The sequence below is a fragment of the Ovis aries genome, chromosome 13 (genome assembly GCF_016772045.2).
Source record: "Ovis aries strain OAR_USU_Benz2616 breed Rambouillet chromosome 13, ARS-UI_Ramb_v3.0, whole genome shotgun sequence".
NCBI lineage: Eukaryota > Metazoa > Chordata > Mammalia > Artiodactyla > Bovidae > Ovis > Ovis aries.
Window position 1 is genome coordinate 23,380,554 of NC_056066.1, and position 21,743 is coordinate 23,402,296.

General features: G+C 38.6%; 1 protein-coding gene across 8 annotated transcripts in view; it reads left to right on the top strand.

Moving 5' to 3' along the window:
• The window catches only part of ARMC3 (armadillo repeat containing 3), a 102,360-nt gene that overhangs the window by 24,748 nt on the left and 55,869 nt on the right, over nucleotides 1–21,743 (top strand). For all 8 annotated transcript variants that reach the window (XM_012188319.4, XM_004014222.5, XM_027976606.3 and 5 more), the window contains 6 exons: nucleotides 2,033–2,101; nucleotides 2,341–2,516; nucleotides 4,492–4,686; nucleotides 7,240–7,423; nucleotides 14,528–14,680; nucleotides 14,926–15,031. In XM_012188319.4, the coding sequence (XP_012043709.1) occupies nucleotides 2,033–2,101; nucleotides 2,341–2,516; nucleotides 4,492–4,686; nucleotides 7,240–7,423; nucleotides 14,528–14,680; nucleotides 14,926–15,031 (883 nt within the window). The remainder of the gene's footprint in view (nucleotides 1–2,032; nucleotides 2,102–2,340; nucleotides 2,517–4,491; nucleotides 4,687–7,239; nucleotides 7,424–14,527; nucleotides 14,681–14,925; nucleotides 15,032–21,743) is intronic.

Below are 21,743 nucleotides of genomic sequence, written 5' to 3' on the forward strand. Positions count from 1 at the left end.
TGTTTTTTTTTTAATGTGGACCATTTTTAAAGTCTTTATTGAATTTGCTACAGTATTGCTTCTGTTTTACGTTTTGTTTTTTTGGCCACAGGCATGTGGGACCTTAGCTGCCCAACCAGGAAGCAAACCCAAACCCCACTGCACTGGAAGGCGAAGTCTTAGCACTGTATTTAGTTTCATGTAACCGAGACTCATTTAATTAAGTCAGCTAAAGAGGGAGCTTTCATCAGGATCCTTGTGAGAAGTAGCCTTGTAAGCCCAGACTCTACATTACTTTAGGCAATCAGAAGAGCTCGCTGTCTTAGGAAAAAGGTTGATGTAAAAGAGCATGTATGATCAAGAGTAAATTAGATGGTGAATATTATGCAACCAAAAAATTGTGACTAAGAATTAATCTAAGAGCATAGAATGTCTTTCCTACACTTCCCCAAAACTCAAGTATTCTTTTGTACTGAAAGCCTATTCACGTACATAAGTTCACTAGCCTTCTTTGAGTCATTTTGAACAGAACAGAGAGAAAGAAGTTTTTGACTGGTTGAGAAACAGCTATATCGCTGAATCCCACAGGAAAAGGTGTCTAAGAAAAGGCATATATATCCAGTGGTTAATCCCCTAGACCATATGCTTCAGGTACTGCAAAGTGAACTTTTCCAAACTTCTGGTAATGCTAATTTTGACTGACAGAAAAGATAATCAACCAAGAAGAGAAACTGCAAAACTGAAGTAACAGCCGTGTCTATTTCTAAGAAAAAGAGGGGGGTAAGGAGAGCAAGAAAGAAATAGAGGCATAATTGTCTACTTTTAATTAGGCTCCTATAAATAGGACAAAAGTGAACTTTAAAACTAGCACTTTTTTATATCTAAGCACTTTTGGCATTTGTGATAATCAAATGGAATGAATACAAAATGCACTTATGAAAAAGGCTGAGGTTAATTCTTATTGGCATTCCGCACTAGTTTATTAAAGCTCAACGTTCAGAAAACGAAGATCATGGCATCTGGTCCCATCACTTCATGGGAAATAGATGGGAAACAGTGGAAACAGTGTCAGACTTTATTTTGGGGGGCTCCAAAATCACTGCAGATGGTGATTGCAGCCATGAAATTAAAAGACGCTTACTCCTTGGAAGAAAAGTTATGAGCAATCTAGATAGTATATTCAAAAGCAGAGACATTACTTTGCTGACTAAGGTCCGTCTAGTCAAGGCTATGGTTTTTCCTGTGGTCATGTATGGATGTGAGAGTTGGACTGTGAAGAAGGCTGAGCACTGAAGAATTGATGCTTTTGAACTGTGGTGCTAGAGAAGACTCTTGAGAGTCCCTTGGACTGCAAGGAGATCCAACCAGTCCATTCTGAAGGAGATCAGCCCTGGGATTTCTTTGGAAGGAATGATTCTAAAGCTGAAACTTCAGTACTTTGGCTACCGCATGCGAAGAGTTGACTCATTGGAAAAGACTCTGATGCTGGGAGGGATTGAGGGCAGGAGAAGAAGGGGATGACAGAGGATGAGATGGCTGGATGGCATCACTGACTTGATGGACGTGCGTCTGAGTAAACTCCGGGAGATGGTGATGAACAGGGAGGCCTGGCATGCTGCGATTCATGGGGTCGCAAAGAGTCGGACACGACTGAGCGACTGAACTGAATTGAACTAGTTTATTAAAAATCTAAATTTTAAAATATTTTTAGTATCTTCCCAAATAAACCAAAAAATTACTGTTACATAATAAGCAAGCATAGGGCACAGTAACTCAACTTTACTGACGGTATTCTAGGCACTTTTGAACATTTATGGTTATCTTTCCTAGTGTTTTGGAAAGTAGGACAACTGAGCAATCAAGGAACATGGGCTAGAGTCTGTCTGGAGTCAGACAGACCTAGCCTGCCTTTTACTTGCTGTGTGATTTTGAGCTTCAGTTTTCTTATCTGTAAAATTAGGTAATATTAGAACCTATCTCATAAAGAACTATTCCACAGACATTGCCATTATTATTACTATTAAACATTAATATCCTGTTTCTTCTTTTGCAGATGATGTTAAAAAACTGTTAAGAGAGTTAGATGTCGTGAATTCTGTGATTGCTCGGCTGGCTCCAGAAGGTAACTCTGCAACCTACATCTATGTAAAAAATGGGGAATGGTTTCTTATCCACTTCTGATTAAAGTGTCTATTGAAAATAGTTTACGAAACACCAACTGTGAATTATCATTAAAATCTCTCAAACTAAGATGGGCTCCAACCAAAGTAAGATTTGTGGAGCTTTGGTTTTCAAAGCGTGCTTTAAAATAATGGTTGAATAAGCCTTTACATACTTGTGTTATTTGTTTTTGATACACAGAAGAAGTCGTTATCCATGAATTTGCCAGTCTTTGCCTAGCAAACATGTCTGTAGAGTATACCAGCAAAGTGCAAATATTTGAACAAGGTGGATTAGAGCCTCTCATCAGACTGCTAAGCAGCCCAGACCCGGATGTGAAGAAAAATTCTATTGAGTGCATTTACAACTTGGTCCAGGTGAGATTAACTTCTAAGAACATGTTTTGACAAAAGCTGGTTATAGAATTTATTTTCCCATTAAAAAAGGAAAAAGCTTATTAAAATGCCCCAGTTTTGATTCATCAGTTCATCTCAGTACTATTCAGTAGTTATCATTCAATAAAATAAAATGAAGTTTAGTGTTGATACTTTCACTTTCCACAAAATAACTGTCCTCCGTGAAAGGGCATTTTAGAATCATAACCTAATTTTTAAAGAATAGAATGGCTTGCAGACTAAGGTGGGTTTATGCTAGGTAAGATGTGTTTCTTCCAAAACAGGAAATCTAATATTAGTGTTGAACTAGTTTTGACCTGGGCTTACCTATTGATCTAATCCTGGTGGTCCAGTGGGCTGTACCCTATATTGCACGCTATGCAGTTTACCAAGATTTTGGATTAGGCTCATTTGTTGGTGAAAACCTAGTGAGTTGCTGAACAAAACTCATTGCTCACATCTGCAAGATGCTACTTTCCTTTGTAACGTGCTGGTTTCCTTTACTCCCACCCCCCCACCCCGTCGCCTGCACCTGTCCTGTCCGCTGGCCCCTCCCCCACAGCCTCTCAATCCCCAACCCAGCAGGCACACCCTCACATCGCCAGCAGGTCAGCTCCCGGCTGCTTTGGACAGCCTTCTCTGCTTCTCTTCCTGCTTAGATTTCTGAACAATTCCCACACACATTTGATAAGCCTTAGTTCAACTGCAAGTATAAAACATCATTTTAAATAGCCATCAATAGAACGTGAAAGAAGAGATATCGAAGCAAAGGTGAGGGAGGGTTCATTGAAAGACAGATATCTAGAGAAAATATATATTAACAACAGAAGATGACAAAGGGACTCATCACAAATGGCACCCAAAATCATGAATTCCTGGCCCCTGCGTGTCCTTCCCATGTGGCTGGATACCCCCTGGTGTTACCTCTACCCTTACTGAAGAGCAAGTGCAGCAGTGTCCCTTCTCTGGTGACTGTTGTTCGTCCTATGGGCCTAAATAATCCTGCAGATGTGTTTGTGTGTTTCACCCTAAATCTCCTTAATAAGACCTAGCTCCCCTTTTCTTCATAACAGCAGTACTAGTTAATAACAGTGTATTCATTTCCCAGGGCTGCTGTAAGGAAGTACCATAGACTGGCTTAAAACACCAGGAATCTATTCCCTCCCAGTTCTAGAGGCTGTTTCTGACTTTAAGGTGTCAGCAGGGCTGCACTGTCCCAGACTCTGGGTAGAATCCTTCCTTTTCTCTCCCTAGCTTCTGACAGCAGCTCTGAATCCTTGACGGTCCCTGGTTTGCAGCCTCATCATTGCAATCTTTCCCTCTGTCGGCTCTCTCTCCTCCTCTTATAAAGACACTGGTCTTATAAGGACACCACTAAATGCCCACTACTCCACTATGACCTTATCCTAACTAATTAAATCTCCAACAATCTTATCTCCAAATAAGGTCACATTTTGAGGTTCTAGGGGCTAGAACTTCAACACGTTTGGAGGGGATACTATTCAACCCATAATAAGCAACAACCTACAATTTTTATGTCCGAAGAAACCTTAATATTAGGGGCCAGTTGTGGGATGGATAGAGGAAAGCAAAGCTGGAAATGGAGATAGTGGAGGACAGAGGAGCCTGGCGTACTGCAGCGCATGGGGTTGCAAAGAGTTGGACACAACTTGGCAACTGAACAACGACAAAACCAAAGAAACAGTAGCTTCTGAGAAGTCAGAAGCTTCTGGATCATGTGTATTTCCTATTACTGACAATGTCTGTAGGGCTAATATGAATATTTTGGTGTTGTCAGTGGAGGGTTTGCTTATATTTGTTTGTGACCTATTTTGGAAATGAATCTGGAGTAAAAGATGGGAACTTATGTTCTGTGTTAGAAAATAGAGTGTCTCTATTCTTGCGACTCTATTTAGCTTTAAAAATCACTTATTTAAACATTTGTCTTTCCTGGCAGGATTTTCAGTGCCGAGCAACACTTCAAGAACTAAATGCCATCCCTCCTATATTAGACCTCCTGAAGTCAGAATATCCAATTATTCAGTTGTTGGCTCTCAAAACCTTAGGTGTTATTACAAATGATAAGGTGTCCCGGGCCATGCTAAGAGAAAATCAAGGAGTGGATCAGCTTATTAAGATCCTAGAAACTAAGGTACCTGTAACCTTTATTCAATGCTCTATGAGAAAATATCTCTCTCCTAAGTGTTATTATAAACGCATATTATGGAATATTTTTTAAATTGAAATTTTATTATATTTAAGCATGATACTAAGTATAATGAACTAATCTGCTTATTGCTACATAGTTTACCAGCATGATTAAATCAGACTAATGCTAGTGGTCATTCTAAAATAATTTTTTTTAATCTTCTGATTTAGAAGATTTAGGATTTTTAAATTTTTGTTTATGGTCTTCTCTTCAAACACCTGCAATTGGTCTTTTACCCTTTGTCTGCTCTAGTTTTCTCTAGAGTAAAGCAAGAAGAGTCATTTTTCACATATGATGGAGAGTAATCTGCTTTAGTGAGTTTATTGATTTAAATATTAATTTCATCTAAAAAATACATTCATGGAAACATCTAAAATAACATTTGACTAAATATCTGGATATTGTGGCCTAGCTAAGTTGAAACAAAAAATTAACCATCACAAATCCATCTCTAGTCAATTTGGCATCCATACAGAGCTCCTAAGTCATTAATCTCCAAATAAGAACAATAAAAGATCATGCTTCCACTTAACATGATACAACTGTCCTGTGTGCAACCAAAAACACACTGTCCCCTTCCCCAGAGGAGAAGGTATAAAGTCCTTGGGTGATGTTTACTCTTCTCCTTCACATCCCATAATTTAAATACTAAGATATAAAACTACCCCTACACTTAAATAGTGTATTACAGGGACTTCCCTGTTGGTTCAGTGGCTAAGACCCCACACTCCCACCGCAGGGACCCCAGGTTTGATTCCTGATCAAGGAACTAGATCCCCCATGCCGCAAATAAAGATCTCACATGCTGCAACAAAGATCCCGAGTACTGTGACTCAGACCCGGTGCAGCCAGCTAAAGAAATAAATATTTAAAAAAATAAAATACCTTAAAAATACTATATTATAAAATCAGTATACCTCATGTTACCTGAGGAGATAAGAGAGAGAAGAAAAAGATATTTCATACACACACACACACACACACATTCATAACAAAATAAGGAAATATTCATGACAATCACAGTCCTCTTTTCTGTAACTGATCACATGGTTGTAGTTGGTGTCAATAACAACTACCTTCTTTCAATACCCATTCCATATTCCCTTTGCCCTCAGCAAGTACCCCAGCTCGTCTTGATTCTTTACCTGACGTGGTGACCCAAACCTTTATTCCTGAAGAGTCTGGACCATTTGTAGTTGTGCCTGCATTGGATCATTATAGTTTTCCATCAACCTTAATCACAGGGTATGGTATTACCAAAGAGATGATGTAAGAGACTCCCTGTATTACAGGCACACTCTTCCTCACCTCTATTGTGGAGTAGCAGTCCAATTTCCCTTGGATAGTTGCGATCATTCACCCCAACCCACACAGTAACTCTCTTCTTCGCCTATTGATTCAGAGGCATGAAGCCCCCAAAGAGACCAGGTGGCTGTCATTTCATTTCAGTGGACTGGACTCATTGCTGTGTCTCTGGGTGGAAGTATCCATCACTTTGGATCTAAGATTTGCAGATCAGCAGAGCCTATGGTTGTGGGTACAGGAAACAGAAATTTTGCTACTGAATCGCTATGGGTAATAGTGAGTGGGGCCACTGCCGTGTCACTCCTTGGTTCCTGGACCCATGAACTGTGCTATGGGAGCAACAGCACCATATGCTGGATGCTGTTTCAGAGCACAAACAGCCCTGTGCTCAGTTCCAGTTGTAGCAGAGTCTTCCAGAGGCCGCTTTACCAAGCCAGCTGCTTCAGGCTGGTGGGGCCCTGGGAAGGCCAGTGACTTCTGTGCCCCTGTGCTCGCTGCTCCACCTCTCTTGCTATGAAGCAATGCTGTATAGAATACCATGGTGGTGGAGCATCCTTCCCGTGTTTCTCTCATTTTAAGGATTTCTACCTTACATTTCTAACTGTTCAAATATAAGGTTGCCACTTTCCACTGCTGTGGGGACTCTGGAGGGTCCTCAGGCAAGAAAGTCACACACTCACAATAACTGCTTCTACCAAGCAGAGGTTTTAAGGAATGTACTTCCCTTCAGCTTCTGTCTGCTTTTTCAAAAACCACTTTTCTCTTTAGATTTTAAAGTTGCTGTCCAGGATATACGTATGCATATAGCTGATTTTTGTCATTGTACAGCAGAAATGAACACAGCATTGTAAAGCAATTATACTCCAATTAAAAAAAAAACTAAAAAAATAAAGCTGTTGTCGATGAAAGGCTGTTTGAGCAACTTCACTGGGATGCCACTACTGGGAGTTTCCAGCAATTATTTTTTATCTATAAAATATTTTAAACTAGGGGAAATGAGAAGAGATGAGAAAAATGGTTAGGGAGGGTGATGTTATGTTAATAAACAGAACTGTTTCCTTGGGCCTCTGTCACAACAAAATTAATTCTATTATATTCTGACTGATCGGAGTTCCCTCTTGTAGTAAAATTTGGCAACTGTGAATTGCTTTTACTACAGTTTTCTAAAATTGTGTTTGCTTTTATCATTAGGAATTGAATGACCTTCACATAGAAGCTCTTTCTGTGGTGGCCAACTGCATTGAAGATATGGATACTATGGTGCTGATTCAGCAAACAGGGGGTCTTAAGAAGCTCCTGTCATTTGCAGAAAACTCTACAATTCCTGAAATTCAGAAGAACGCAGCAAGAGCAATTGCTAAAGCCGCTTATGACGGTATGTCTCATTTTATATAAACTAAGCATACGTATTTCCTCCTGTATTTTTGATTCCGATTAGTACTAAAAAGCACTAGAGTATTTGTCTGCTTTTAAATGGTCATTTGAGGATAGTGCTATACTCAATATTGAAGGCTGAAATTCATCACAATGTCCATAAGTGAAAATAGAGATTGCTTCACCAAGGATATAACAAACTCAATGTGATTTAATTATACCTTTTTTAAAAAACAGTTCTTTCCTAAATTAAGTTTTAAGCCTTGATTTCTCCTGATTTTGAAATTTTACAGAATGCATGCACTGTTTGTGATCCTGAAAATGTCATTTCAATAAATCCACATTTGGAATGATATCTATACAGTAATTTTGAGTTGCAGCTGGAGTCTGACTGTGCCATGTAATATAGCTATGAAAAATAATATGCTCATACTATGTACAAAATACACTTTTCATTTCACTGGCAAGCTATGTTGACATAAACCTGTAAAATATGAGAGATTAATTACATCATGAGCACCGAAGATGAAATTATTGTTTCAATTTATGTATATTTGGCATATTTTATTTAATAAAGGATGTGATTCTATTTTCCCCTTCCACATCACTCCTCTTATAAATGATGACAGCTTTGACTGGTTTAAGTGATTTATATTCTAAACATATATACTCACATCTGTATATATGTCCATGTGTGTATTATGAGGAACATTTCCTTTTCCACCCATACTGGATTTCTTCAAAGCCCAGTTTTAATGCAGTATGCTGAAGTTCACTGCTCAGTATAAAGTCAAGAGAGAGAGTGACCTCATGAGTTATATCATAAAGGCCTACTCTAAAGACAGACCATAAAATTAATGCTGGCAAAATTGCTTAGTTCAGAATTCTCCCTAAAGGAACTCAGGCCTTGTCATACCTGGTCAGTTCTGTTCTCTGTCTATCCCAGGCCTCCTTAGTTACTTGAGACCAGACAAGAGGGCAGTGGAAAGACACGGGCAATGTCAAATCTAAAATTTTTATATCGGGTCTCTTTGGGTTGCAGTCTCTCTTGTGATAGTGAGTTTAGTGGGTTTATTACCCTTCATGTGATACGGTTGTGACAAGGGCACTGGATGGAGAGCTCTTACGTTTGAGTTCTACTACTAATTAACACTCCTGGCACTGCAGTGACCTAGGGATGTCTGTGAGTGAGCTACGGCCTCTCTGGAGCTGTTGATGAATTTGTTTATTAATGATTCATTAAGCCCCCAGTTTGTGTCAACAAATCCAAGGAAGGCAAGTAAGCAGACAATCGTAATGCTGTGTTGAATGTGCTTGATGGTGGGCAACGAAGATCCCCTAGGAGGGTCACCTAACACAGACTTGGATCAGACAAGCTTTGTTGGAAGAAATGATTTACAGGCTAGGTAGGATGTAGAGTGGATGATGGGAATTGGCTGGGCAAAGAAGGTCCCCGTGGGGTTGGGGAGGCTCGGCAGTGCTCTGAGAAGGAACAGTGTGTAAAGGTCAGGGAGGGACAGAATGTGTTAAGTTTCAGAACTGAAGTTTTCAGAATGGCCAGTGAATAGAAAGCAGCAGGAAACTCAGAGTTAAGGCTGGAGTTGTAATGAGGCATCAAACGCTAATGGGCATCACGAACCAAGTTTAAGGGCTTTGGACTTTATTTTCATAGCAACGAAGTGCCACTCAAATGACAGAGGAGGGAGGGAACACTGCAGTTTTTCACTTTTTAAAGAACAAGCACTCTTGCTACAAAGTGAAGAAGAGATTAGATGTGTGTGCAACCATTCATGGAAAGATTGGGAAAGGGCACTGCTGCAGTGACCTAGGTGAGAGGAGAAGGGATCCTGAAACAGAGCCATGGGGGTTGAGATAGACTTGGAGGCATTTGCCACGAGATCCCGCAGCACCCTGGGGGGGTCCATTTAGGTCTGTTGAATGACTGTGTGGGGTGGGGGGAAAGGAAAGTGGTGCCAAGGACAAGGCCAGGTTTCTGGCTTGGACAGCTGGACATGGAATGGTGCCACTCACAGAGATGGGGAACTGGAAAAGAAGAGCAGGTTTGCGGAAAAGGAGAGGAAAGTGATTCCTTTTTGAAAAACTGTGAAATACACGTAGTATAAATTTCTCCATCTTCACCATTTTTAAGAGTACATGCATGCTAAGTCGCTTCAGTTGTGTCTGACTCTTTGTGACCCTATGGACTGTATCCTGCCAGGCTCCTCTGTCCATGGGGTTCTCCAGGCAAGAATACTGGAGTGGGTTGCCATGCCCACCTCGGGGATCTTCCCGACCCAGGGATCAAACCTGCATCTCTTATGTCTCCTGCATGGGTAGGCAGGTTCTTTACCTCTAGTTTTAAGAGTACAGTCCAGTGATATTAAATTCCTTTGCATTGCCGTGCTACCATCACCACCATCCAACCACAGGGCCTTTTCATCTCACAAGACTGACCCTCTGTACCCATGAATCAATAACTGCCACCCACTTCTCCCTGCCTGTCGTCCCTGAAATCCACCATGCTTTCTGTCTCTGTGAGTTTGACTGTAAGTAGTTTATATAAGTGGAATCATACAATATTTGTCCTTTTGTAATTGGCTTATTTCACTCAGCATGATGTCCTCATGGTGTTGCAGAAGGGGGAAATTCTTCCAGCACCCAACAGTGGGCTCTTATCTAATACCTGGAAATGGAGTATCCAAGGAAACATGCATGCTGATAAAGCAAGAGACTTTATTGGGGAGGGGCACCCCAATGGAGAGCAACAGGGTAAGGGACCCCAAGAGAACTGCTCTGCCACGTAGCTCGGGTTTTATGGTGATGGGATTAGTTTCTGGGTTGTCTCTGGCCAATCATTCTGACTCGGGGTCCTTTCTGGGGGCTTACACATTGCTCAGTCAAGATGGATGCCAGCAAGAAGGATTCTGGGGACATGTGGTGTCTCCTTTTGACATTTCCTGAATTCTTCCAATTGGTGGTGGCTTGTTAGTTCCATGTTCCTTATGAGAACCTCCTGTTGTAAAATAACTCATGGAAACGGTTACTATGGTGCCTGCAGGGTGGGCGCTTTCAGTCAGTGTTTCCGCTAACAAAGGGTCATTCATGTTGCAGCATGTGTCAGGATGTCCTTCCCTTTTTAACTCTGAAAAATATGCCATTGTATGCTTATACCACATTTGTTGATCCATTCATCCACTAATCGACGCCGGACTGGTTCCACCTTTTGGGTGCCGTGAATAATGCTGCTATGAACACAGATGCACAAACATCTCTCTGAGTTCCCACTTTCGATTCTTTGGGGTATATACCCAGAAGTGCAATTGCTGAATCATATGGTAATTCTATGTTTACTATTTTGCGGAACTGCCATACTGTTTTCCATAGCAGCTGCACCATTTTATAGTCTTATCAATGGGGCACAAAGTTTCCAATTTCTTCACATTCTCACCAATAACTTGGCATTTTCTGTCTTTAAAAAGTATATACTAATATTAACAGGCGTGAAGTAGTAGCTCTCTGTCTTGATTTGCATTTCCTTGATAATTAGTGACTTTGAGCGTCTTTTTCATATGCTTAACAGCCACTTAAAACATCTTGGAGAAGTGTCGATTCAAATCCTTTGCCCATTTTTAAATGTGTTTAAATTTTTTTGTTATTGAATTGTAGGAGTTTTTAATATACTCTCTATTAACTCCTTCTCAGAAATATGACTTGCAAATATTTTCTTCCATTCTGTAAGTTGCCTTTTACCTCTATTAATTGTATCTTTTGATGCATAGAAGTTTTAAATTTTGATGTAGTCCAATTTATATTTTCTTAACTCCATTCATAAGTAGGTTTTTACAAATTTTGCTCCTTATACTGTTTTTAAGAACAATGTAATGATCAGTATTCATTTATAACATTCTCTTTTTACTTTCCATCATCATCAAAAAATCTTTTATAGACTAGGGTTAGGATTAGAATCATCACTGGATGTCAAAAACACAACTGAAACAAAAACACATAATACACACTCTTTAAGTTTTGTTTGCTGAGTAAAGTTTTAACATGCACCCCTAAATCAGTGTGCCTTTGACCTAGCACCAGGAGGAGGAAGGCGTTAATTACCATGTTGCCATGAGGTTTATGAACTGGCATTAACATCTCAGCAAGAGCACAGGTGGCCCACTAGCAACTTCTGAGAATGGATAAGAAAAGTATCATTACATACAGATTTATCTTCAGATACAAAACCTCATGCTTTTTATCTTAGTGATACTGAACAACCGTTATTTTTAAAGGACATTGTTCTATTAGTAATATAATTACCTTGCCATCTTTATTATCAGTGTAATTAAAATGTAAATACTTCTCAGTGTAGCAATTCAAAGAAGGTAGTTGGTTAATATGTTAATTCATCTTTTAAATCTATTATAGCCACACTGCAGTTAGCACTTTTGAGGTTTGGTGAACACAGCTGGATTTTGAGAACACTCCCAGCAGGGTTGAGAAACTAATTGCCCACAGTATTTAAATTATTTTTAAAAAATTGTTCCTATAATTGCATATACACTGTTTTTTGTTTTGTTTTGTTTTGTTTTGTTTTTTTTAATTTTTTGCAACAACCACATACTCCAAAGTTCGACTTTTCAAATTAATTCTTTTGGTCAGTTTTCCTGATGGAATCCACTCAGAGTGTTCTGTTTAGCATAGTTGATTTAGTTCCATAATGGAAGTCTTAATTGTACACCTGACATTTTAAGTTAAAGATTCTGGAAAAGTTTGAGATCTTGGTTATTCAGGGAAAACTAATAAGGACTACATATATGTTAAAACATTTTAGGGGACCCATACTTCAGATTTAAGTATTAATCACAGCTTTTTAATGAAACAGTTATGGCTTGACGGAATTCCAATTTTAAATAAAAGGAGCAAGGGATTAAAATGATAGGATTACAGGACATGGTTCATGATTGGTTTAAGACAAATGAACAGAAGTGTTAGTGACTTCCCTTGTGCCAGCGATGGTCAGATTGCTTGGCATATATCTGTGTATCAGACAAACAAAGGCCCAAAGAGTATTTGCAAAGACAGTGACATCTGACCAAGACACTGGGAAAAAGGGCGATTTTAAAAAACTGTTGTTGAAAGAAGACAAATCATGTATTAATCTAAAAGTGGAAACCTAGTTGTTATAATTTCTGAAGATATCTCTGGGAAAGAAGTTAATTAAAATATGCACAAGTAATGAATTAATTCCACATGTCGATGTAATCTAAGTTAATATCGACATTTTTTTCTACCAAAATATTCTCTTTTGGTATATTGTCTGTATATTGTCACCCTGCTTATTTAACTTATATGCAGAGTACATCATGAGAAACGCTGGACTGGAAGAAGCACAAGCTGGAATCAAGATTGCCAGGAGAAAGATCAATAACCTCAGCTATGCAGATGGCACCACCCTTATGGCAGAAAGTGAAGAAGAACTAAAGAACCTCTTGATGAAAGTGAAAGAGGAGAGTGAAAAAGTTGGCTTAAAGCTCAACATTCAGAAAACTAAGATCATGGCATCTGGTCCCAACACTTCATGGCAAATAGGCAGGGAAACAGCGGAAACAATGACAGACTTTATTTTGGGGGGCTCCAAAATCACTGTAGATGGTGACTGCAGCCATGAAATTAAAAGACGCTTGCTCCTTGGAAGAAAAGTTATGACCAACCTGGACAGCATATTCAAAAGCAGAGACATTACTTTGTCAACAAAGGTTTGTCTAGTCAAGGCTATGGTTTTTCCATTAGTCACGTATGGATGTGAGAGTTGGACTATAAAGAAAGCTGAGCACCGAAGAATTGATGCTTTTGAACTACAGTCACCATCCGCAGTGGTTTTGGAGTCCAAGAAAATAAAATCTATCACTGCTTCCACTTTCTCCCCTACTATTTGCCATGAAGTGATGGGACTGGATAGCATGATCTTAGTTTTTTGAATGTTAAATTTTAAGCCAGCTTTTTCAACTGTCATCTTTCACCCTTATCAAGAGGCTCTTTAGTTCCTCTTCACTTTCTGCCTTTAGAGTGGTATCATCTGATATATGAGATTGTTATTTCTCCTGGCAATCTATTAATGAGAATCAAACTTATGACAAAATTTTCTAAGAAACTGTAATTAGCAAGAAATTATTTGTAAACTATTTCTTTTCCAACTTGTTTTTTTTTCTATTATAGCATTAAAAATGAGTTTGATTTAATGTAAATATTGCCTAGTATATGCTTTTAATAAATAGTAATTTATTTAGGATTAAATGTAGAATACAAAACAAAAAATTGTTTAATATTCTATACTCTAAATACTGCATTGAATTTAATTCAGTGTAGTGTTTGTTTTCGTATAGTAATGAGGCTGTCACTTATTAGAAAATCAAACTAAATTGAGAGAAAAACATCAGGAACAAAAAGAACATTAAGAATACCTTGGTTTTCGATTTAGTGTTTTATAGTGGGGTGAATATCATGATAGGTACTTTATTTGTTTTTGGATAGAATTGTGCTATGTTTATATTATGTTTATGGCAACTTAGCAATTATTTTCATTTTTGCTATGTCAGCATGTAACAAGAAAAAAGAAGATTATAAATTCCTTAAGACTTGGAATCACACTTTATTACTCGTTTTTACTTTCTCTGCTCTTCTCTCGAGCATTTAGCTCACAGGTTTGTACATCTTAGGCGTTCTTCAAATATGGGGCTTTGTATTTAAAACAAACAGGTTTTGTGCTCAGTAAGAAGACAGCATGTGTGAATACAGCACATGACTGGCGAAAGTAAGTTCTTACTAGGTCTGAAACTTGCCTCTTTCTTATTACAGAATTTTTCTGCCATAGTATTGATATCATACAAGAGATTATGAAAAAAAGTGCAATACCCATAATTCATTTTCCATATTCACTATGTTCTAAAGGTTGAATAGGTATATATTTTGTTTAGCTTAGACTACAATTAAAGCTAACAAATAGTTTGAATTCCCATAATTTTGGATGGAGAAGTCTTTATATTTGCACAGTTTCTGTAGCAAAATTCTTATATATATATATTTTCTTTTTACCCCTTTTGGTTTATGAAAGCTGAAAATAGAAAACTTTTTCACGAACTAGAAGTCGAAAAATGTCTTGTAAGCCTTCTGGGTTCTGAAAACGATGGAACTAAAATTGCCGCTTCCCAAGCTATCTCGGCAATGTGTGAGAATTCAGGCAGCAAAGAATTTTTCAATAATCAAGGTAAGCACACTGGAAAAAGCCATTTTGAAGATGTTGTTTTTGTTATTTAGTCTCTTAAGTTGTGTCCAACTCTTTTGCAACCCCATGGACTATAGCCCACCAGGCTCCTCTCTGTCCATGGGATTTCCCAGGCAAGAATACTGGGGTGGGTTGCCATTTCCTTCTCCACTGAAAATGTTTAGGCTGCCATATTCTAGTTCACATGGATATCTGTAAAGTCACATTTTACTTTTCTTTTCCTGTAGGAATCCCTCAGTTAATTCAGTTGCTAAAAAGTGACAGCGAAGAAGTGCGGGAAGCTGCTGCCCTTGCCTTGGCAAATCTGACCACCGGCAATCCTGCTAATGCGAAGTGAGTACAAAAAAACTCATTCAGCACTGATATTTAACAGGCCAAGACAAGCTCATTGTGATCTCCTGCCTTTCAAGGCCTTTCAAGGCAGTTTACATATCCTTTCAAATGCTTCTATGTTGGGTTATTCCTTAGGAGCCCTTATGAAAATGAGTCAGCAGATAGGCCTGTTTTCCAAAAACATCACAAAATCTTGAGGGTTTCTGGGCTTGTTGGGAAAATGGGTGGGACATTTGATGCAGGTAAGAGGCTAAGCCTTGTAGAAGATTCCAGAACAAAGAAAATTGGATAATGCTGGGAAATACTAAAGACGACATTCTACAAATATTGGTAAATCAAGAAAAAAAATTTAAAGAATCAGTTTTTAAAAGGACAAACAGTAGATAAAATCGAGAAATACTTTAAAAGTCCATTGAAAACAACGTATATCAATAAATACCTATGGAAAAAGGCTGAAAAGGAACATCCTCTGTATTCCAAACACCGTGGCATGTAATTTATATTCATTTTAAATTTTAATTGTCGAGATAATCTATCTACTAATTGAGGAAACAGAGGCTCTACAGGTTTCCCTAATTTTCCTGAGTACACATATTCATTCAAATAGAGGAGCTGGAAATTAAAGCTTGATCTATTGGACTCCAAAGGCTGGCTATTTCCTCTACAGATGATAAGGTTGCTTATAAAACAATAAGAATTTCTAGAAGGCAACTTTCATAAATAAAGTGATTAATGCCATTTGCAATAAGATGGGTGGGCCCTTGAAGATACCATGCTGAGTGAAATAAGTCAGATGGAGAAAGACAAATATTATCTGATTTCCCTCTTATGGGAATATAAAAAACTAGCCAGCAAAATTAATGAACAGCCCAACCAAACAGAAACAAACTTGAAGATACAAAAAAAAAAAAAAGGGAGCAGTAGTTACCAGAGGGGAAGGGGCTGGGGGAATGCAAAATAGGTAAAGGGGATCGACTGTACAGTAATGGACGGAAACTAAATTTTTAGTGGTGAGCACACCATAGTGTATACAGAAGTAGAAATATAATGTACATATGAAACTTGTATAATGTTACAAACCAATATAACCTCAATGAAAAATCTAAATAAATAAAGAAAAGTAAAAAACCAATTATTTACCCTCCTTAAATATGGTATGAGTATTAGGGTTCTCTAGAGAAACAGAACCAATGGAAGGTGTGTGTGTGTGTGTGTGTAATGAATTTATTATAGGAATTGGCTCATGAGCTTATGATGACTGAGAAGTCTCAGGATCTGCCGTCTGTGACCTGGAGAGCCAGGAAAGATGGTAGTGATGGTCAGTCCCAGTGTGAGAACCAGGAGCACTGATGTCCAAGGAAAGCAGATGATGGTTGCCCCATCTCAAGAAATTCACCCTTCCTCCTCCTTTGTCTGTGCGTGTGTAGTCAGTCATGACTCAACTCTTTATAACTCCATGGACTGTGCAGCCTGCCAGGCTCCTCTGTCCATGGGATTTCCCAGGCAAAAATATGGAGTGGGTTGCCGTTTCCTCCTCCAGGGGATCTTCCCATCTCAGATATCAAACCTGTGTCTCCTGCGTCTCCTACATAGGCAGGCAGATTCTATACTACTGAGCCACCTGGTAAGCCCTGGCTCTTTGTTCTGTATAGTTCTTCAATGAATTGGATGATGCCCACCCACGCTGAAAAGAGGAATCTTTATTCAGTCTACTGATTCATTCAAATGCTGACCTCTTCCAGAAACACTCTCTCACACACACTCAGAAACAATGTTTCACCAGCTGTCTGGGCACCCCTTAACCCAGTCAAGTTGACCCATAAAATTAACCATGTCATTACGTCAGTTTTTAACATTCACATATTATGGTTTTCTGGCACTGCTGCTAAACTTATCCCTTCCTTATTTGAAATAAATCCTCCTCCACCCCATCATATGTTTCATCTGTCTCTTATCCTTTCTTTCTTTTTCTCTACTCACACACAAATTTTTATAAGACCTTGACAGAAAGACTCAAAATCTAACAATGCCCAAGAAAAATGTAGCCAAAATGCGTAAGCATCAAAGCAAAACTGTGTTCCTTTAAGAGCTACAATCTTTGACACAATCATTTCCTAAATTCAGCGTGCATCATCACGTGCATGAAAGCACACGCACGTCTAGAATATCAGGTCATAGTAAGCAGCAATTTGAGAACAGCATACTCAGTGATTTTTCCAGTATAGTCCCGCTAGTGCAAAAATCTTATCAGTGACACCAAAACGCTTCACTCTCCAGTGCATTTAGATTTATATATTATCTAAAATACTCTAAAAGGCCTCTAGAGTGTATAGCTGTCTTGATTTGATGTGAGACTGCCTGGCTTACCTCGTTTCACAGTTTTATATAACATCCTAGACAATCAGGATAAGTAATACTCAAAGAAGCTGCCTTCAGATTTTCTCTCAATTTTCCATTTATCAAATTTTTGTTATCTGCCAATATAGTTCCATTTTGTCCACAGAGAGGTCAATTAGGACTAGATGGTGCCTGACTTTTCTTCTGTGATAATCAACTTTACTTTCTGTAACTTAATTTTTCTTATCAATTTTAATTGCTGTTATTTCTTTAACCTATCATGTGCTGTACATTCTGATTTCTTTTTCCAACTTATGTCTGCTAAGGGAAATGGGACCTGAATGAAAGTGGTTTTATGGTTTTTTTGAGGTCTATGTAGCTTTTACTTCGGACTTTTTGAGCTAAAAAATACTGAAAATTAATGGTTTTGAGAAAGATACAGAGTCAGATTTGACCTGTTTGTGCCAAATGCTGAGAACTGGGGTTGAAAAAGATTCTGTCATCAATCGAAAGGAATGAAAACAAGCAAGCCCCACTGTCAATCCTTCTAGGCAGTCTCCTGGGTCTTCTAAGCTAACTACAACAGAAGAGACCACAAAGATGATTGGTTATTTGTAGCACCCACTCAAATCACCTTTAAAAATTATATCAAACTTGGCATGGGTGTTTCCAGTATCACTTTTTGGAAACAGTCCATTTCATCCCCTTTCTTAGCAATGTACTGTAGGATCGAAGGCTGAGTCCTTGGCTCTGCTGCTGGGTAACTGGAATTGAAATAATTAGAAAGCCGCTTTTCCACCACATCTAAGTATTAATAGTAAGAGAAGAAAGCAAAAACCCAGAGCTGATGTCTTCCAGGTACCTTTAGTAGCTGTTGGGATACTTGATATTTGGTAGCCTAATTTTTTTTTTTTTTTAATGCCGTGAAGGGCTGAGAATTCCAGTTTTGTTAAAATGTAACCTCTTCTCCTATACTCATATCTCAAGGTGCCTAAGATGGATTTCTAATTCTTAAACTCAGGGCACCTTCTGGAGTTAGAGACTCACCTCATGAATTAGATGATCACTGGCTTGTTATGACAACATATGATGCTGGTATAATTTCCTTTATGTATGTTGAGGGTAAATCAAAATTTTCTAAAGTAAAAAATGAAAACCAACTGGAGGAAGGAGGAGCATACTTTGTGATGACTTTTTTTTTTTTTTGCAAAATTGACAAATGCTTTTTTTAAGTCAAAGTATTTTTATAATCTAAAAACATAATTTTATAATATGCATAAAACTTTATAACCTAAAATACCTGAATTCAGATTTGCACACATCTTGCTTTCTTCCAAAAGAAAACACATTGAAATGTAATATGACAATGAATGAATGTCAAAGTTCTAAGAACCCAAAACAGAGACAAATAAAAATATGATGATGAGAAATTTGGTAGCAGTGACAAACCACCAGACCACCCATACCTCTTTGTGGAAGATGTTCATCTTTAATTATAAGTATGACTTTAATTGCTACCAAAAGATCTTGGCTAGTTGTTATTGTCTGTGAATGTGGTTTCCTAGATAAAGTCTTCTGGACACTTGAAAATTTACTTCTATAATCAATAAAGGTTTTTAAAAATATATAATGAATTTGAATAAAAATCTTCTAAAATCCTCCCCCTCCAAATTTCTGATTGTATGTTCACTAAACTTGGGAGGGGAAAGGGGATGCACTGTGGTTATCATTTTGAGTAAGTGGCTATCATACATTCCATGGTAGTGTACTCAGGCCCCTTAGGGAAGGTGGGTGCTTGCCCAGTTGCTGAGGATAGCCTCCAGGTAGAACGCCTTTGGGCTGATACATCTTATTGACTCCTTACACAGGCTGGCAGTGTTAATGTTGCTGTCTCTAGAGTTGATGGGTAGGGCCAACCCTGCCAACATTCTCTTCAAATTCCTTCAGCCAGTGTAAAGCTTGGATACCAGGTAACCTAAGCTTTATCAAATTTTATATAAAAGCAATAATGGAGGACCTGAGGCCACGTCTCTAAGTGGTGTTTTGGTCCTCACAGGCCATTTCTTTCTTTTCTGATAATTCTCATGTGTGTTCTGGATATGTGAAGTCTCCAGGTATTTTTGCGTTATGGATAAGTGAAAGTGTAATTTAAAAAATAATTCAACAAACACAAACCCTTTTACTTATAAACAAACAAGCCAATGTCAGGGAGTAAAATGATGATGAGTAAAATAGACAATAAAGTTATTCTGGAAGTTCGTTCACCTCCCAGGAGTGTTTTGCTTTAGGCCTTTTGCATGACCATCCCTTCTGTATGGAATGTTCTTCTGCTCCATGAATGCCCACCACGCAGTTCCCCACCCCCTCAAGTCTGCCCAAATGCCACCCCAAGAAGGCCGATGGTGACCACTGTGGTCGCAGCACACCACCCACATACCTTCTCCATCCTCCTTTCCTGTTGCCCTTTTCTCAGAGCTCTTAACGTTTTCTTAGCAACACACAGCTCATGCATTCTGCTCTCTGACCAGCTCCCAGTGAGTCTGTTTAACTCACTGACACACAACAAGCATCTAGAGTAGTCCCCATCCCATAATAGCATTTTGGGGGTGGGGTGGGGGAGTGGGCGCACACCAACAACACAATCAAAAGGAAAATGACAGTGAAAGAAGATCTGTCTGTTATCAACCAGTGCTGATAACTTAAAATAGAAAGTGATCATCTGTACTGCGCTGTTTGTTTTCACACAATTTCCTTCACAAAGTGGAGAGCAACTTAGTTCTAAGAGTCTTCTGGCCATACTTTCCATTCTGTATTATCTGCAGAATAAAGGTCAAAGTGGACAAAAAGCAATGAATAAGAATAAAAATAACTATTTGAGGGTACAGGAAAAGAGGACAAGAAGAGCCAGAGTCACTTATTTAAAGTGATGGGAGGAAAAAAAGTAAAATCATTTTTAAGTGAATAAGTAGCAAGTGAGGTTAAAACAACCGCCATAGAAAGAAATAGGTGGAAATGGAAACAGAGAAACAACAATTAATTTTATATAAATATGTAATCCAGGGGACTTTCCTGATGGTCCAGTGGCTAAGATTCTCAGCTTCTGATACAGGAGACCCACATTCAATCCCTGGTTTGGGAAGTAGGTCCCACATACCACAACTAAGACCCAACAGCCAAATAAATTAAGTAAAATTTTTAAAAAGCATTAAAAACGTAATCCAGTTAGTTAATTTGAACACGATTATCCTTTTTTGGTTCATTGTTAATCTTTTTGACAATTCTCAATATATAATACTTTTTAGAAAGGAGAAAGTTGTTTATTTTTGAAAGTAGTACTATTTAAGCTAAACTACATATTTACATTGTACTTCTTAAATCCAATTAGTCATATCAAAGTTTTATATTATTTATGTAACTACCGAGAGCATTTGTTCTTGGTTGACATTTCCTGAGGGGCAGATTCTCTATATTAAAATAGTTTAAACTATTAATTTATAGCATCACTGCCATCTGTTGGATCTGATCAGAATTAGAGTTTTTCAGTTATTCCAAGAATGAGAAGTGTTCAGTGCTTTTCATTTCCCAATGCCAGCAGTGAGTAAACTTTGGATATCGGTAAACAATGAAAAGATTAGAAAATAATGTGATTGCCAATTAGATATTTTTCAAAAGATACAATTATTTGAAGAAATAAAACATGAATAAGATTAAATTATAAAAAGTAATAACTACAATTACTTTAAGGTTTATAGAGAGGTCAGCTGAAACTATGGTTTTGCTATAGAAAATGCTCAATCAAGTCTCTGTTGTATATCTATGCTGCTGCTAAGTCACTTCAGTCGTGTCCGACTCTGTGCACCCTCACTGACTGCAGCCCACCAGGCTCCCCCGTCCCTGGGATTCTCCAGGCAAGAACACTGGAGTGGGTTGCCATTTCCTTCTCCAATGCAGGAAAGTGAAAAGTGAAAGTGAAGTCGCTCAGTTGTGTCAGACTCTTAGCGACCCCATGGACTGCAGCCCACCAGGCTCCCCCGTCCATGGGATTTTCCAGGCAAGAGTACTGGAGTGGGGTGCCATTGTATATCTCTAGATCATACTAACTCACTCTTGATTCTTCATATTTACTTCATAGTGTCTCCATAAAGAACTGGGTGATTTCCTTAAATCGTGGAGAACTTGTTATCTCCATTTCCTTATTTGTAATGTCTTAAATGTTTAATTTACTTAGGGCTGCCCTGGGTCTTCATTGCTAGGAGTGGGTTCTCTGGTTGCCAGGAGTGGGGCTCTGCGCTAGTTGCAGCGCGCAGGCTTCTCATTGCGGGGGCCTCTCTGGTCGTGGATCACGGGCTCCAGAGCACGGGCTGAGCAGTTGTGG